At 46.2% G+C, this 18,244-nt stretch overlaps 1 protein-coding gene across 3 annotated transcripts in view; it reads right to left on the bottom strand.

The window, feature by feature from the left end:
* LOC119519474 (seizure 6-like protein) overlaps window positions 1-18,244 on the bottom strand; it is a 194,657-nt gene that overhangs the window by 48,124 nt on the left and 128,289 nt on the right. For all 3 annotated transcript variants that reach the window (XM_037817133.1, XM_037817135.1, XM_037817136.1), the window contains exons 6-9: window positions 15,850-16,015; window positions 11,440-11,606; window positions 10,367-10,561; window positions 8,716-8,854 (exon numbers count right to left, since the gene is read on the bottom strand). In XM_037817133.1, coding sequence (XP_037673061.1) covers window positions 8,716-8,854; window positions 10,367-10,561; window positions 11,440-11,606; window positions 15,850-16,015 — 667 coding nt within the window. The remainder of the gene's footprint in view (window positions 1-8,715; window positions 8,855-10,366; window positions 10,562-11,439; window positions 11,607-15,849; window positions 16,016-18,244) is intronic.

Below are 18,244 nucleotides of genomic sequence, written 5' to 3'. Positions count from 1 at the left end.
ATCCCATACATGTTGGGCAGGGGGAGGTAATCGATCAGGTGGGACACCTGTTTAGTACCTGTGGATGAACCTTCTTCATTACTGACTTACACCCAAACCTCAAATGATGGCTCAGGGGCAATCCTCCTTCAGGGAGGGGTTGTTTAATGGAACTCAGTCTGTGCATCAGCTGTGGAGTGGGTTAAGCATTATTGTCATCCTAGCTGCTAATTAAATTACTGAATGCCAAGTGCTTCTGCACCCTGGGTCATCTCATCCTCTCAGGAACTCTAAAAGGTGACTACCATTATTATCCTAATTTTAAGAAGGGGAAATAGGATCAGAGAAGCCAAGTGGCTTATCCAAGCTCACATAGCTGATAAGTGGAAGAGCTGGGACTTGAACCCAAGATTTCCAACCATACGCAAAGGCCTTTTCTCTCCCTGAGTAAACGCAGGATCTTCCCACAGTGTTTCCCACATGCTGAAAGCATCAAATGGAAAAGGAACATTTTCTGAGCTTCCTATATACCAGGCACAAAACTCTAAGAAAGATTTAGGTGCAAATTCTGTCTCCTTCACTTCCCAGTTGTGGGACCTTAGGCAAATTACTTTATCTCTCTGAGCCTCGGTTTCCTCACCTATAAAATGGGGATAATGATCCCCACCTGAGCAGGTGCCATGAGAAGTAGCCTGAGCTAGCTGTTGCAGGAGGAGAGAAGCATGGAGTGGAGGTGAGACATCCCAGTTTAAGTCTGCCTAGACCAGGTGAAAACCAGCTCTCCTCCAAGTCCAGCAGGTACACCCACTCACCCTGTAACTGCCTATAGATATCTGAGTGAACCCAGGTAAGAGCAGAATGGTTTTGCTGACCTGTTGACTCATGAGCAATGATATGAGCTTGTTGTTTAATGACACTGAGTTGGGGGTCGTTTGTTATGCAGCAATAGCTGACTGATAGAGAGGTCTTGTGGCAATCTCTTCCCATCCCCAGGCCTCAGTTTCCCCATCTGTAACATGATGGAATTTGGGCTCCTTGAAGTTTACTGTTCCTTCCATGACTCCTTAGAACCTTTGGCTCCAGGCACATCCGTCTCCTGCTAATGGCTTGGAAGTTCTGGGTGCAGCCAGCTTTATTTTTATGGTACCCATTTCTCCCACGATTTCTGTTGGTGTCTGGAAATCTATCCTCCTGGGGCCGATGCTGCCGTCAACTGTTGACTCTCTCTTCTCCTCCGTCAGGCTCTCAGGCTGAATTCACGTAGCTGAAAGCAGCTATATCTCTGCTTGAAGGACTGAAGTGCCTTTGGACAAGGCACTTAATTTTTAGGGCCTGGAATTAACTTAGCACAGAACAGGTTGGCAGAAGCCAAAGAGAAATTTTCTGCAGATATCAATCATGCGGTTACTGGGGTTTGTTATTAGGTCCTTTTATTTCCTGGTTCAAGCACTATGTTGGGGCCCATAAACAGTGAGAGATATTGGGGATGAGCTCAGCTGTGGAGCCAAGGGAGGCAAGCTGGAGCTTGGTTGAAAGTTTTTCTTCCAGAAATATATGTACATAGGTAGTAAAGGACCCAGGAAATGGGGAACAGAGGGCCTCTCTGAGCCTCAGTTTCTTTTTCTGGAAGATGGGGCTAAGCATTTCTACTTCATAGACTGCCTCTCTGTCATTTACTTTGTGATTATAATACAAGCTTTGCCCCCAGAGACCTGGGTTCAAATCCAGACTTGGCTACTTCTTTGCTGTGTGTCCTTGGGCAAAAGACTTCATCTTTCTTAGTCTCAGTTTCTTCATCTGTTAAAAGGGGGCAGTCATAGTGATATCACTTGAGGTTCTTGGTGAGAGTTAAATGAGTTAATATAGGTCAAGCGCTCAGTGCCTGCACATAGTAAGCACTCAATGAATGTTAGACCTTGATTTTTATGATGATAATTATCATCAATGAGATAATGCATGCCAAGTACTTAGCACAATATCTGATATATAGTAGGGCTGAAAATAATATTAGTTATGGTTTTCATTTGCCTATTTTATGCCAGAAACTTTACCAGGAACTTTCTAAGTTATTGCATTCATTTACAGACTAAACCATATCTCTTTTCTATATTCAACAGATATTTATTGAGCACTTACTGTGTACTAGGCACTGGGGATGAAGTGGACAAAATACCCCATCGTGAAGCAGAGCACCATCTCCAAATCCTGCCCGAGGCCACAGAGACAGTGATCCATGGGGTCAGGAGTTAAAGGCGGCTCTTTTTGACTCTAGAAGCTTTTGTTGTTTCCTGTTATATCACGGTTGAGGTCCCTGTGCATGCTCCTGCAGCCACACCCAGGTTGTATTTCTGGTCCTAACTACTTGCTGTGTGATGCTAGGCAAGTTACCTACCCTCTCTGGGCCCTTCCCATGCTTCCATTCTGTGCTGCCTTCCCCAATAAGTCCTTAGTTCCCTTATTCTCCTTTCCACTCTATTCTGAGAGAGAAACACATGCATACACACTCACGCACACAGAGGGAGGGAGGGAGAAAGAAGATTTAAGAAAATTCTCCAGCATTTCAAAGTTCATGTTTAGCTATGTTTTTAGGGTAAGAGGCAGGTTCTGGACAAAACTGGGAGGCACACAACGGGCCGGGAACAGTCACTCAGGGCATGAAGGAGACTGAGCCTGGGAGCTCCTGACATTTCTAAATTATGGCCCCCTGCCCCTCCCAGCATCAGGCAGGCAAGCCAGAAGAACTATGCAATGCCGCAACTTTGGACACCTGTTGCATGCCTCGCAGCCACTGTTCGCATTGCTTGAGAACTTTCCTTTCCAGCAGTGCCCACCCCCATTGTGGTCAGACCAGCCTCCATTTATCCTCAAGATACTGCTTGGATGCCATCCTCTTCGGGACAATTCCACAACAGCCAGAGATAAGGCCAGGCCCTCTGCCCCACCATCCCCAAGCTGCAGCACTTTGCCGACATTGCACCAGGCTGTCTATGGTTCTATTTCTCCCCCTGAACTTTGGGTTCCTGGGGGCCTGGGAACCTCCTTACCTCATTGCTGATCCATAGAGCAGACCCTCAGAAAGGCTGTTCAAGCCAATGAAAGTGGAGGCCACGGGGTACACACAAATCCAGACTCTGTCTGCCCTTTACTAGCTGTGTGACCTGAGGCAGCCACTTAACCTCTCTGTGCCTCCATTTCCAAATTCATAAAGTGGAGACGATAATACCTGCCTGATGAGAGATTCCTGATCATCACAATCTCCATTCATGAAGCGCCAACCACGTGGCAGATACCACGTGATGCGCTTTGCATACATGATCCTACTTTGGGTAATTACCCCTCTGTAATTATCTCGACTCACATTAGCTCTAATTGAAGTAATTATTATCTCTACATAATAAGGTTTGCATTCGTCATTGCTGATGGATGTAAACTCCACAGCACAGGGCCCAGCACACAGTAGGGCTCTAACAAATAGTGACTCATTGCAGTTAATACCCTGGTGTCCAAATCATCCAACAGACCTGCCCAGTGGGCGAGAAGGGGGAACACGCCCCCACTCAGCTGGCACACGTAGCCTCTCTCATGTCCCGAGGACTCAGCAAGCACTTGCCCCAGCACCTGCTATGGACTACCTACTCAGTTCAGTCCGCAGCGTATATTTCTTCCCCTTCGCTGATGTGATAAATAACAATTGCAAACACTTAGGCAGTGCTGAGGGGCCCCGAGGATGGAATTATTTTTACTATCAAATCCAAATTGGTTTACTAAAACTGTCAGCGGAAACCAAGCAAGATAAATTAAACCCAGCAGCTCTTGGGCCTCACGTAACCCTGGCTGGTGAGATGTTATTTTCATTCCCTCTGTGGGAGGGAGGAGGTGCCAAATCCACATGTCATTGTGCCAAGCGAGTGCCAGAATTTGCCGGAGAGAGCCTGAGGCTGGTGACCGAAGACTCAGCTCCCTACTGCAAAGCCTTAATCCCTTTGACTGCTTAAAGCCCTTCTCCTGCTGCCCAGTGTGGACAAGTCCATCTCCCTAAAGCGACCACTGAGGTTCTGCTTGACATCCCCGCGGCCCGCCTGTCCCTGCATCACTGAGCCCCAGACACAGTCGTCCTCTGGCTCATTTCAAATGTTTTGGGAAGGGGGAGGATCTTAAGCCCTGGAGACAAGCAAGCGAGGTTCAAATCCCAACTTTGCCATTTCCTGGCCGTGTGATTGGAGCCACTTTTTATTTTTTATTTTTTTTTATTTTACCTCTCAGAGCTGCAATGTACTACTCGTCTGTATAATGGAGAATGGAGAGGAACTGGGAAGCTAATTTATATCGGGGTCAGAAGAGGTGTGATATGTGAGCTGAGACCCAGAGGGAGCAAGGTTGTGAGCTGTGCAGGGATTTAGGGCAGAATATTCCAGGTTGAAGAGGGAGAACCCATGCAAAGGCCCTGAGGTGTGTTTATGGAATAGCAAGGAGGCCAGAGTGCCACGTGGAGAGAGTCAGGAGAGAGCAGAAAGAAGTCACGTAGGAGACGTAATGGAGGCCAGGTCACAAAACCCTGTGGGCTTCTGTAAGAACTTTGGCTTTTACTCTGAATAAAACGTGGTGCTGTTGCAGAATTTGGAGCAGAGGATGATGCGATCGGACCTAGGTTTTGTTTTTTTTTAATTTAAATTCATAGATTTTAACAATTATACATAACTTGAACATAAAGATAGCGAAATTTCAAGGCTAAGGAAGCTATATATATGGCCTCTTCTATTCATTCTTCAGGATGGAAGGAAATTTCCAAGGGGTACAAAGTGTGAGGTTTAACACTGGAAAAACACGTATGAAACTCGTTTAACTGGCTCCACTTAGGACCAGGCACAACACAATAAATATAGAATTGCATCACCTTTTAAAAAGATTGTTGTGGATTTAACATCTTCTCACTAAAGAAATAGGATCAGGGTGACCTAATCTGAAATTCTGTAACATATAAGAGAAGGGACTGACTAAGGTTTTCACGAGATTACTCAGGTGCTGACAATAATCTAAAGGACGTGATCAGGGAGATCAGTGAGGGAGCGCTGTAATAAATCCTGGTAAGAGATGTTGGTGGCTTGGGCCATGTAGTATTGGTGGAGGGGTGAGAAGTGCTTGGCTTCTGAGTATGTCTCGAAAGTAGAAGCAACAGGATTTACTGAGGGTTTGGACATGGGGGTGTAAAAGAAAGAGAGAGATTCAGTTCTCAGATTGCATGCCGGAGCCAGCTCACATTGGTTGGCGAGAGCCGACTGTCAAATTTCCAGGAATTTTACAACCCTGTTGTGGTCATGTCAGTAGCTTGAAATTAGCCACGGGAAAAGTATTTGCACCATGGAAATTGGCAAATGCTACAGATCAAGGCGTGTTCTTCTCTCCCACTCACTGAACACACCCCCCTCCTCCCGAGAGAGCCAGTTGTTGAACATTCACCAGCACACCACTGGCCCAGAACGACTCCAAGCGGTTTTGCCCGAGCAGCTGGAAGACTGGCTTACTCCTTAATGAGGCCGAGAGGATGGGGTGAAACTGACTGAGGGAAGAAAAGCCAAGAGTTTAATCTTGAGTAAGTTTTTTTTTGAGGTACGTCTTAGACAGAAATGAAGACGTGAGAAGGCAGGTGGATATAAGTTGAATATAATAGTTGTATCTATTTTTGGATTACTCTGAGCAACAAATGAATGAATGGAAAGAACCCGGAAAATCCCAAGTGCTCAATAATGCAAATCGATTTTTCTTCTCTAGAATGAGAAAGGACCTTAAACTTGATATATACCAGAGGTTGCAAACTGGATGCCCTCCGTCTGAATCCAGCCAACAGGCACTGTTTCCATATCAGCTCACACCAGCCCAATTCCCAGTTTATGTTACTTGCTTGATCTGCAGAAGTTTGATTTTGCACCTGCCTAGGTACGAGACAATCTGTCATTTTGCAGAGGACGAATGTGAAGCCCAGAGAGGCTAGGTGATGGGTTCGGGGTTGCACAGGGATTCGTGGCAGTGCATGGAGGAGAGGAGCCAGGGGTCCTATCTCCCAACTGGTGCTTGCATCAGCATTGCCAAAACGATCGGGAGACAGAAACTCTTCCAAGGCCCCCACCCCACTCTTCCTGACGCTACTGCAGGTTGCCTGGCTTTGAGGAAGGATTTCTCCTTTAACCGCATGAGGCTCCCACACTGACCGCCCCATCATGTGCTTAGTGACAGAAATAAAATCCAATCCAGTGTCAGGCAGAAGGTTAATTGAATATTTGACATCTAGAGGGGGATGCAAGCAGGGTTTTCATTTTCATGTTTCCCCATCCAGGCCTCTGATACCAAGAGAAGATGTGGGTGAGTCTTATTTAAGCAAAGCCACCTGCCTGGAGGTTCCCTGGGAGCAGCAGGGAAGGGATCTGAGACAATTCTTTGGGGCCTGGGGCTGGGTAGGATGGATCCTCTGTAGAGGAGCCAGGAACCCAGGAGCTGATTTCATTTGGCTGAAGATGGAGGCAATTTTCCCAGTAACTTTTTGGGGGTGGGGGTGGGGGTGGGAGAGTAGTGGCTCATGAGCCAGAACCATAAATTTATATTTATCCCAAGGGGCAATGGGGAGCCACAGAAGGCTTCCTAGAGGAAGCAGCTTTAGAATGGAGCTTTCTATTTGAATCTTCAGCCAGGAAGACCTCAGAGACTTCTTTTGACCCTTTCTTCCTGTAACCCCCAACCAACCGCTATGCTCCAGCCACATAAATGTCCTTTAAGTCACTAAAGGGGCCCCATTTCTCTCATTTCCAGGCTTTGCACATGTCTGGGTCACTCTTCCTTTCCCCTCCTCACCTGCCTCCCTTCTCTTTCATTGTGTCTTAGGAGTCACTTCCTCCCAGAAGTCCTCCCTGATTTCACTCAGGCGGTCACGTCCTTCCTCAACATTCCTTCAGCTGCCTGTCCTACCCCATCACTGCTCCTATCAAACCAGTATCATTTCTTGTCTGCCCCACCATCTAGACAGCAAAGACAGAAGCTGTTTTGCTTTTCTCATGACTGTACTCCAGCACCTAGCTCAGGGCTGGCTCACAGTAGGTGCACAGCCGTTTTGTTTTCAGAGTGAAGAGAGATGATCCAGTCTAGTCTTTTCTAATATAAACTTTACTGCTGAAGGGAAAACGATCAGAACATTTCTAGTGTTTAAAACTGCTTGGCTTAAAGGAGGCACACAAAAAGATGTTTTGAAGGAAGGAATGAGCACTCTATTCTGGGAGAGAAGAGAACGGGGAAAAGGGCAAGGGCTCTAATCGAGGAGTGAGTGAGTGACACAGTGGGCAACAGGTACTTAACTCCAGGGGTGGTAAAGCCCTAACATTCCAAGACCCTCATTACAGAGGAGAAAAACCGAGGCCCAGAGAGAGGCCAACGTCACACAGCTGAGAAATGGCGGGGTTGGGATTCTGACTCAGGTTGGCCTGGCCCCAAGTTCACAAAGACCATCTTTTTAAGTTCTTCAAATCTTCAGCACAGCTGGAGTAGGATGTCCTGAGATAGCCTCTGAGGACGCGTCCAAGGCCTCCCAGGAACAACCTCCAAGGACTGTCACTAATAATTTTGCAAATAATTTCCCTCTTCTCTTGTAAAGTTCCTCTGAAGTGTCAGGCAGCCCTGAGCCCCACTTCCCAGCCTGCTGGGTTCCCATCTCATGCTCGAGGGTCTGCACCCAGAAAGGCTCTTTGGAACCTGGCAAGCCCCCCATATAGTCATGGTCTCTGGGTGTACAGGGAAGTTCTTTCCTCCAGCTTTCTCCAGGCACCACTGTCTTTGTCCACTTCCTACCACCGTCTCACATGGGGCAAAGCAAAGAGCAGGGCTGAGAAGCCACAAGTTGGATTCAAATTTCAGCCCTGCCACTCTCTAGCTGGCGGCTTCCCCAAGCCTCGGTTTCTCAGTTCTTCGGGAGCACCACCTGAGACACAATTTTTCTCAGCAATCGCTGTTGCATGTGACACAGACTAAGTACTTCCTGCTCCCTGGGAGTGCGACCCTCCTGGGAATTTAGGGCGGAAAGTTCTGGATGGAGCACCCAATAGTTTCACCCCCATTCTCACAAAGTACAGGCATCACAGCCACACAGCCCAGTCATTAAAGCGTTTCTTCATTCAACAACCATTTCCCGAGCACCTACTATGTGTCATGCTCCATGACAGACCCTGGAAACGGTCTGGTTGAGAGAGAGTCACCCAGAAGAATTAATTACAGCGGTACAGAGAGTACATGTAACAACGGCCTCTCAGCCCTCTGAAAATGAAACGCCTGCTCTCGCCACAGGGATTTGCATATTCTGTTCCCTTTGGATGCATTCCCTCCAACTCATCCTTTAGCTCTTAGCTTTAGTATCAAACCTCAGGGGAATCTTCTCTGACCTTCTTTATCTCCCATTGTAGCAACTCCTAGCACCATGTACCTTTCCCTGCATCATTTATCAAAGTTACAGTATTACAATTATTCGTGCATTTAACAACTATTTCCTTAGTAGAATGAATTTCCTGAGGCTAGGAACTGTGTGTATACATGCCCATGTGTATGTTTTTCTCCCCCCTCACTATTTTGTCCCAGGTACTTTCACAGTCCCTGACACATAGTAGATGCTTAATTAATATTGGTTGAAAGAATTTTAAAAAAAGGAGCAATTTCTTTCCCAACCTAACTAGATTGGGGATTCTCCCAGTCGTAAACACTCACAGCTGGATATCTAAGAAGATCCGTTTCTCCTCCCCGACATGGATCTTCCAGATGCAATCTTCACCTTCCACGTAGGGCTCTGGCCAGTTTGGAGACAGCACCACCCCGGCCACGGCAGAGAGCTCCCCACCACACATGGCTGTAAGAAACAAGGGCAGATTTTATTCGTAAGGAAGCTGATAGGGCAGGGTGGTTCAGAGCGGGGGCTGTGAAGTCAGGCAGCCACGGCTCACTGTGTATGAGGACAGGAGCCTTCACTGCAGGCAGGCAAACGTGCGTGTGAGTCAAACGTGCGTGTGAAATGGTTACACCAGGGCTGGCGACCTGCCTCCTTCTTTAGCGGAGCTTTGGCTAAGGGACAATAGTTCTTTCAGGACCAAGGACAAAGCCGGAGGATCCAAATGAATCCTCAACAGCCACACCCCTTGTGCAGGGTAAGAAGGAGCTAAGAGATGGTACACTCAGGTCAGATGGACCCGGGTTCAAATCTTGCCTCTGCTACCAACACCCTCTGTCTATGGACAAGGCATGTAACTTCTCGGTGCCTCAGTTCCCTTCCTCTATAAAGTGGAGGAATTACTACTACTGACCTCCTTGGGTTAATTGAGCTCATGGATGTCAAACTTACAGCACAGCACCTGACACATGGTAAGTGCTCAGTAATTCTCCTTTAATGTTATCATAAAAGGCCCCAGCCTTGAACTGGAAGCAGGGATGTGGCACCTGGCCCTTTAAATTCCACTCTGTGTTTATAGCTTTGGAAAGTCCTCGATGTGGCAGAGGCCAAAGCACCAATAAATTCTGCTCTGTTAAACCAGCACATTTAATATAGGGATCAATTCCTCACCAAGACGGGGCTGTGATTTCATGCTGACTGGCTTCCGGGCAGCGGCTGCCAGGAGCAGGGGCCCCTTCCTTCATTGTTCCACATGCCATCAGGAGAGCTTGGTTCAGGGGGGCTCAGTGGCCTTGGATGTGGGGAAGCAGAGAAGGCAGGGCACAGAGAGCATGTGTGGATGAGGGCTTTTGCACAGCCAATACTGCCTAGAGGGGCTCAGAGAACAGGACTCTGAAAATAGAGACACCTGTGTGCCAATCCCCCTCCTGCCAATTACCCTCATCATGCTCTTAGGCACATCATTTCATTGCCTCAGTTTCCTCATTTGTAAACAAAACCAATAATAATACATACTTCATAGAGTTGTAGTGAGGATTAAATTTGATAATATACATACTGCACTTAGTTACTGAATACTTCCTGGCAACTATTATTATCATTATCATCATTATTATTAATTAGACCCAGGGCTGCCATGTATTGTTGAGCAGGTTGTGCACTGCACAAGGGTGCATAGCAGAGGGGTAAGAGCTGAAGTTCATGCAGTGATCTGCTCACCAAATTATGTGCTGTGGAGGCTATGCACGGAGGAAGGGAAACCTCTAAAATAATTTATTCATTTTGTACTTTGCCAAGGTCCAGGAGCTACCCTGATCCAAAGGACAGTGAGCCCTGCAAAGGGTGCTAATCCTAAAATCGGTTACGTACATCTCGAAGCTGGAATGGCATGCCTCCAAGCTGGAGATGTGGTGTTCTCATTTGAGGGGCGGAGGTCCCTGGGGGTCTTGGGAGGAGGGCAGTGGGCCCGCTCACCTCTGCACAGGGGCTCCGTGTCATTCCAGTACGGGTCCCGGACATTGATGCACTCGATGATGGCCGGGCCCTGGTCTAGGGAGTGGCCGGGGTCACAGGTGAACTCCACTACGGTCCCGATGTTATAGGTCGGGTCGGACGTGGTGAAGTTGCCGTTCTGAATGTAGGGCTCATAGCAGTGACCTTTCTCAAAGGCTGGGGGGTGGAGGTTGATAAAAAAGAACAGCAGAGCCTTGAATGAGCCAGGGGACATCCCATGGTGGTACAACTCAGAAGATGGGCCCCCTCTTGTCTAGAGAAGCTCCAAGGAAACACAGGAACAGACCCGGCATTCCAGTCCCAGCTGAACTGCCGAGGGCCCTTGGACCATTCACTTGGCTTCTGGGGGCCTCGGTTTTCCTCATCTCTAAAGTAGGAATAAGAGCTGTGGTGTGCCCATTTCCTCTCCACATCAAAATGTACCCTTCCCATGTCCCATAACCTGATTTCTTGATTCCTCATTTCCTGATGCCATAACTTTTTCTATGAGAAGGGCCAACTCTTTATGGGGCAGCCAGAGCAGAAAATTCTCCCAAGGCACATGAAATACCCAGGAGCACCCTTTTTAAAGGGTCAGGGAGTTGAGCAGGAGAGGCCCTCAACAAATCTTTTGGGAGGAAGAGATGGCTGGGCCCTAAGAAGTTTCACTGGGTAGAGTACAGCAGAGCTCAGTGGAAGGGTCTCTGGGGCTGGACCTGAATCTTAGTTCCGTTCCTACTAGCTGGTGGCCTTGGGCAAGTGATCCAAGTCCTCTAAGCCTTGGTTTCTTCATTTAAAAGTGGAGATAATAACAGTTCTTGCCCTGCAGTGTGGATCATGCATGAAGGCACTTGGCACATAGTAAGTGCTCAATAAACAACAGGCACTGTTGTTGAGAAAGCCACGTCTGTCTCAGGTAGACCAAAGATCACTGTGGCCACTGGGTCTCACACATCACTACCGGTCCAGATTTCCATCTGGACCCCACCACAGACCCTCCATGGTTCCCTTGCCACCACCCCCAAGGAGAGGGGGTGGGCCCCAGGGCCCCTCACCCTCAAATCGGATGTTGAAGGTTGAGGCCGCTCGGCCTTGCTCTGACGTGAACTCGATGCAGATGGTGTTGTTATCACTCAGCACACCCTCGAAGGGGACGCTCTCGGTTTGAAGGGAGTCGTACAGGAGAGTTGAGGCGTTGGTTCGCCCGCTGTAGACTGTCATCCTGGTGGGTGGGAAAGGAGAGGAGGGGAATTGAGAGGTCTTGCTTGGATCAGTCACACACAGAGCAGCAGAGCAGAGACGCAACGAGGGCCACTTCTGGGTCATTCCTGGGTTCAAATCCTGCTTCTGCCCCTTCCTTGCCTGGACAAGTTGCTTCACCTTATTGAACCTCTTTCCGCTTCTGCAGAATGGGGTTAAACGGTGGCCCTGGATTTCTTCTGAGGTTGTACAGCAAGTGAGAGTGATGTGGACAATATGATGAGCTGGACTAATTAAACGATGCTGATTATTATTATTATTATTGAGAAGTTGGGATTAATGGGCTAATAGCACTCCTGAAACAGTGGTGTATATATAGTCAGATGAACCTGGGTTTGAGTCCCCACTCTGCAATTTCTGAGCTGCTTGACTTGGGCTAAGAACACATAACCTCTCTGTTTTTTCATTTATAAAATGGGTATAATCATACCTACATTAAAGTATGGAGATTAGAGACCATTTGCATAAAGAATCCAGCACAGGGTATGTACGTAAGTCAAATTTATTAAGCATTTAAGTCCAAACAGGCTCTGTCTCTGATTCTCATTTCTTAAGAGTGCTATGTGGGGAGTCAGGGGTCCTCATTTCCAGTCCCCAAGTCTCCTTTGACTGAGTTTATGTAAATCTCAAAGCATCTTTGGGTCTCAGTTTCCACAAGGGATTGTAACGTTTTCCTTACATATCTTACAGGCTGATTTTGAGAATATGACAAAGTTAAGTGCTCTGAAAGGTGAATGTGCTGACAAATGTTGGATATTCATTTTTATTGTTATTAAAGCCATTTGATACCTGGCTCTTTCCTGCCCCCAGTATTTTTAAAGAAATTATGCAAAAGAGGAGGGGAAAAAAAGAGTACACAAATTGGATAAGTTTCTTTTATGGGGTCATAAACAGGCACTTTTAATCCTTTGAGTTTTTTACTGTGATACATAAAAAGGGTTTATTTTCTATTGCCCAGATGAATTTCTAATGTCACCAAGACACTAAACTTCAGAGCCACAGTTTGTTCATTTCACCAACTGTCCAGCATAGTTGGATGGTGGGTGGGGGGCAGGATTGGGGGTAGAGGGGAAGTCCACCCCAGGATGGGGGGGACAGGCATCTCCACAGTCCTCTGATCCCTGCTCCGTCTGTTGGGGGCTGTGTGCCGGGACTCTTCTTTCAAGGAACTGAAGCCCTTGCCAAAGCAAGAGGACTCACTCCGGAGGAAAACATCAAGATCTCAAAATCTCTGTAGCCTATTAATCTTCTAAAATCAAAATTTTCTGGCTATGTTCCCCGCTGGAAAATCTGCAATAGTAATAAGTCTTATTTCAAATCTATATATAGTCTGTGTTCAAATGAGTTTGGGAAATTCTGGGCCAAACAAAAATTAAATGGGGTTTTCTCTGCAGGACTTGTCAGTGCCTTTGCTGCTTTAATGTACATTAGGGTCTTCCAAGATGGGGATAGGGTGTTCAGTGTCTCCCAAACAGGTTTGGCAAAATAATCCACCTTTAATGGTGACTATAAGGAGACTGGAGTTCATATAGACTTCATTTAGGGGGAAATCATCTTACAATTTTCCTTCATTCTGTCATTACTTTACTCTAAACCCTTTTGCGGTCCCCTATTTCCTATAGAAGCAGAGCCTGGCAATCAAAACCCTTCAGGATATGGCCCCAATTTACCTTTTCAGCTGTAATTTTTCCTGCTCCTCATGAGAACCTCTGCCTCAGCCTCCCAATGGGCTTGTTAATTCCTTCCTCTCTCTGTCCCCCTCCCCCATACCCCTCACACTGTATTTTTTGGTTCCCTTTTCCACTCTCTTCTCAAAGTTCAGATCAAAGCTTAATTTCTTATGTGGGATCTTTTCCAGGTCTGAGATCTTGTGACTGACATATTGTGGGTTTTAGCTGATTATTTTTCAAAGTGCGTGGGACAGATAAAATTAATTTATCCTTTCTTCTGAGCACGGCGAGTGTCTTCATTTGGTTTTTCATTGACTTTTCACCTTGACAAACTATTTTGCAAGTCTCTTTTCCTACTAACACACCTGAGAAATCATTTACTCTGGTGACTGTCAACTCATACCTTTCTTAGGCCTTCGAAGGACCTCTGGAACCCATCAGTGAGGATTGTGCCTGCTTGACCCATTTATTAGGATTTAAATAACCTCTGAGAAGTACCTATTTTGATGAACTGTTTTTCATGCTGCTCATTGCTGTCTGGCATAGATTTAAACTTGGTTCCTCCCCAGAACAATTCAGAAGAGGAAGGCCCAAGGAATAATTTCAGAAAGTTTCCTGCACCAAGGCTTGGCAGACCTGGCTGCTCAATCTGGATCTCTGGGAGGAAAGACTGGGAACTTGTTTTTTGAAAAACAAGTTTTCCAGGCCATTCTGATGCTCCCAAGAAGCCATGTTTTGGAACTCCTGGTCTATACCTCATATCTTAAAGCAGCAATGTATTGGTATGACGTTGTTCAGGATAAAGCTGGACAACTCAGATGGAAGTGGACTCAAGTTTTGGGTGAATGAGTCAATGCTCTGATGTCTTCTGTAATAATCCTTTCCCAACCTAAAGAGTTAATATTCTACATTTGAAGCTGCAAAGAAGCCAGGACACTCAAACTCTGTTAGATTCCAGAATTCTAAGATTCTGAGATTCCGGAAGTGTAGAGGCTGCTATGTGGGCACTCCCATATATCCTTGGCACTTGTGGTTCCCACATCTGCTCACGGTTTCCTATCCAAGCTCTGAGAATCTCTGCCTGGGGGCTTTCCCTGGCCAACATGGAAAGGACAGTGGAAAAGTCGAGGGAGTTAGGGTGTCCAGGAGCGGCCTTCATCCAATGTTGGATATCCCAGCTCCCAGGCATGTTCAACAGTCTTCCTGAGGTCCCCAGTGGGACTGAACCCCAGTTGCCCCTAGCAAGCAAGAGTTCCTCAATGTATCCTGTAATGATTTCCATCCCTTCTCTACCTCCCCTTTATCTGCCCACACCGATGCTCTCTAGGATCAGCTCCTAAATAAATGACTCGACCTCACATCCTTATCTCCACATCTGTTTCCAGAGGAACCCAACCTAAGTCAGAGAATCCGAGCATTTAGGTACAAGTTTTCTAGAATATTAAAGTTGTAAGATTCTGGATTCTATGTGTATTATTTAGAGTCCACAGACATGCTCTTGCTTGGATGTTGCCTTGTAACATCTCCCTGGTTCTTTCATGCACATAAGTCTATTTTTTCCATCTCAACTTTCTATTACATCAGCAATGCACTCTCCTCTCCTGTTCTCCACAGAGCCTCGTATGTGGCTGGGCAGAGAGAGGTACTCAATATGTACCTCCCTCTTTGTTCAACGGCTGTGCCGGTTTGAATGTATTATGTCCCCCCAAACGCCATTATCTTTGATGCAATCTTGTGGGGGCAGATGTATTAGAGTTGATTAGGTTGGAACCTTTTGATTGTTTCCATGGAGATGTGACCCACCCAACTGTGAGTGACGTCTTTGGTTAGGGTGTGACCTCTGACTGAATGTTTCCATGGAGATGTGGCCCCGCCCATTCAGCATGGGCCTTGATTAGTTCAGTGAAGGCCTATAAAAGCTCTGACAGCAGGAACTCATAGCTAGCTGCAGCTGAGAGACACATTTTGAAGATGGCCATTGGAAGCTCACACTGACATTTTGGAGAACGCCATTTTGAAACGCAACCTGGGAGCCAGCAGATGCCAGCCACGTGCCTTCCCAGCTAACAGAGGTTTATGGACACTATCGGCCATCCTTCGGTGAAGGTACCCTGTTGCCTTGGACTACTTTATGGCCTTAAGACTGTAACTTTGCAATCAAATAAACCCCTTTTATAAAAGCCAATCCATTTCTGGTGTTTTGCATTCCAGCAGCATTAGCAAACTGTAACAACGGCCAAAAGGGATGTGCTGGAGAGGGAGTGAGGCAATGCAGACAGGGCAACCTCAATTTCCTTTTTGCCTCTTCCCTTCCCTAATGTGTGACCCGGGGCAAGTCTGTGGGCTCCCAGCCTCCTCATCTGTAAAAAGGAGGAGACTGGAGCTGACGGTCTCTAAAATCCTTCCCGTCTTTCCCGGCTCTTCCTTTCTTGACTCCCATGAACCGAAGTTTCATTTGTTTCAAGACTAAATCTCCAGCCACATTTGAACTCTCTGGGCGGGAAGGGGGCTGGGCGGGGACCCGCTGAGGTTTACCTGTCCTTATCATTCAGCGACAGCCTCTCAAAGTGCAGATGTAGTTTCTGACCCTTGGGGGCTTCAATCGTCCACACGCAGAACTGGCTCCCGTTGCCGTTTCCAGGGTAACTCGGGGAGAGGACCCGGCCGATGGTGGCGTTGTGCACTGCTCCGCCGCAAGGCGCTGGGTCCAGGAAGTGGGGGTGAGTGGGTGATGACAGGGGAGCAAGAGAGACAGAGAGAGAGAGAGTAAGTGTTTCATCCTCCCTGATCCCCGCCCCTACACCTTAGCTAGGGTGAAACATCAGAGACCTGGTGCGGGTGAAAACAGGGTGGGGAGAGGGAGATGATGGAAGGGAGCTATTCTCCCGGGGAGGGGTTCTTCCTATTTGATGGGAAATCGCATCCATAAAAGAAACTGTCAACATGTGTGTTTCATGGTAGGGAATGACTGTGATTTAAGAACTCTCCTTGGTGCTGGCTGGACCTTGATTCTTACTTATGAAATGGTAATCGAAGAAGGACACATATAGGCAGTTCACCAAAGAAGAACTATACATACTTATTAAGCACTACAATTTCAGCCTTGCTGGTAATAAAAGAAATGCAAATCCAAATTATAGGCTATTTTCATCTACCTAACAGGTCAAGATGAAAAGCAACAATAAAATCCAGAGATGGAAGAGGTGATGGGAAGTGGCCACTCGCATTCATGATGAGTTAGAGCGCAAATCACTATGACCCTTCAGGAGGACAATTTAGTGAAAGTCTAGAAAATATGCTGAAACCCTTTGACTCAGTAATTACAGTTCTGGGAATTTATCCTGCAGAAAGATTTTGAGCTTCACCCAAAGATTGATGAATGTGGATGCTTACTGCAACACTGTCTCTAAAAGTGAAAAATGAGAAAATCACAAATGTCCACTCACAGGTGTTTGGTGAAATAAATTATGTTCCATCCATACAGTTATCAAAAAAACATGTTTTCAAAGAATACTTAAGAATAGAGGAAAATGCTCCCTATCTTCTAAGTGAAAAAAAAGCAAGTTAGAAAATGGTCTGCCAAACCTATATCAATGAGCTATTTGCAAGGATCAGCTGAGACCATGAATATAAAAGTGATTTGCTTCTATCTGTTACACTTCTGTATCTCTTGAATTATTTTTTACAAGAACCATATGTTGCTTTTATCATAAAAATCCAATAAAGAAATCTTAAGAAGTGATTTGTGAAGTGAGAAGAGTTATACAGATGTGAGGGGGTATTCTCATTATTATTCTCAGGAGATATTCAGTTCTTAGAAAATAGTTTTCTAGTACATTGTTTAGGAGAGTTATTCTGAATTTTCCAAACCAAGGAGAGCTGGTGGGCAGCAGGTGCCTCTCACAGAGCTTGGCTGCAAGTCTAGGAGGAGGGGATATAGAATTGAGTTCAAGGTCATGGTTAGGCAAAGCCCATATCAGAACCAGGATTGCAAGCCTGGGAGCCATCCACATTTCTTTAGACGATTAAAGAAGCCTGAAAAATTTTCCTTCAGGTCCCCGGACTCCTCTCCCATCTTTGGAGCAACAGAGGGGCAGGAAGCAAAAGTTCAACTGGCCAGTTGGAACAAGATCACAGGGAGCTAAAGAGCTTGAACCCTCCTTTGTGGACAACATGTCATTATCCTCCTGGCTCACTCTCTCCCCTCCATCACCATCATCATCTTGATTTCATTCAGTCTTTCTTCATAGTAGTACCACCAATTAGAAATAAAACATACATCTCTGTTTATTTGCTTTGGTATGTATTTCCCCCTCTGATGCAGTACGTGACTTCTCACTTATTAACACCATAATGTTAGCAGATATTACCTGTGTGTTCTATTACGAAAGCACAGGTAACAATTTGAAGGCATTTTGGCATTAAGATCTTCACCTTCCAAGCTTAAAACAGAAATAAAATGTTAAAGTTGGCTTATAAATTGTGTTGATAAGTTCATTTTCAACTTTAAAAATAGAATGTTAAAAAAAAAAATGGGCTCCACAAGGGCTGAGGCATTTTTATTTTTTGTTTTCTCTTCACCACCACCATCTAGAAGGGTTTTTGGTATGTAGCATTTGCTCAGTGAATATTTGTTGAATATTCCTCATTTTGCGGGAAAAAGAGGCAGTTCAGAGATGTTAAGCCACTTGTTCAAGGACACCCAGCTAACAAGTGGAGGAGCTGGGACTTGAGCTCAGGCCGCCCCCCTCTAAGGCCTGTTATTGCAGCCACTGCTCCATCCTGGCTGTACTTATTCATGATGACAGTCTTCTGACCCAGAAAGGTGCATGGAACACAGTAGATGCTTGATAAGTATTTGTTGAATGAAATATTTTTTTTCCATTTTGAACCTGTAGCACCAGCACAAGGCTTGACACCTAGTGAGTAG

The sequence above is a fragment of the Choloepus didactylus genome, chromosome 23 (genome assembly GCF_015220235.1).
Source record: "Choloepus didactylus isolate mChoDid1 chromosome 23, mChoDid1.pri, whole genome shotgun sequence".
Classification (NCBI taxonomy): Eukaryota; Metazoa; Chordata; class Mammalia; order Pilosa; family Megalonychidae; genus Choloepus; species Choloepus didactylus.
This window is presented reverse-complemented; position numbering and strand designations above follow the sequence as displayed.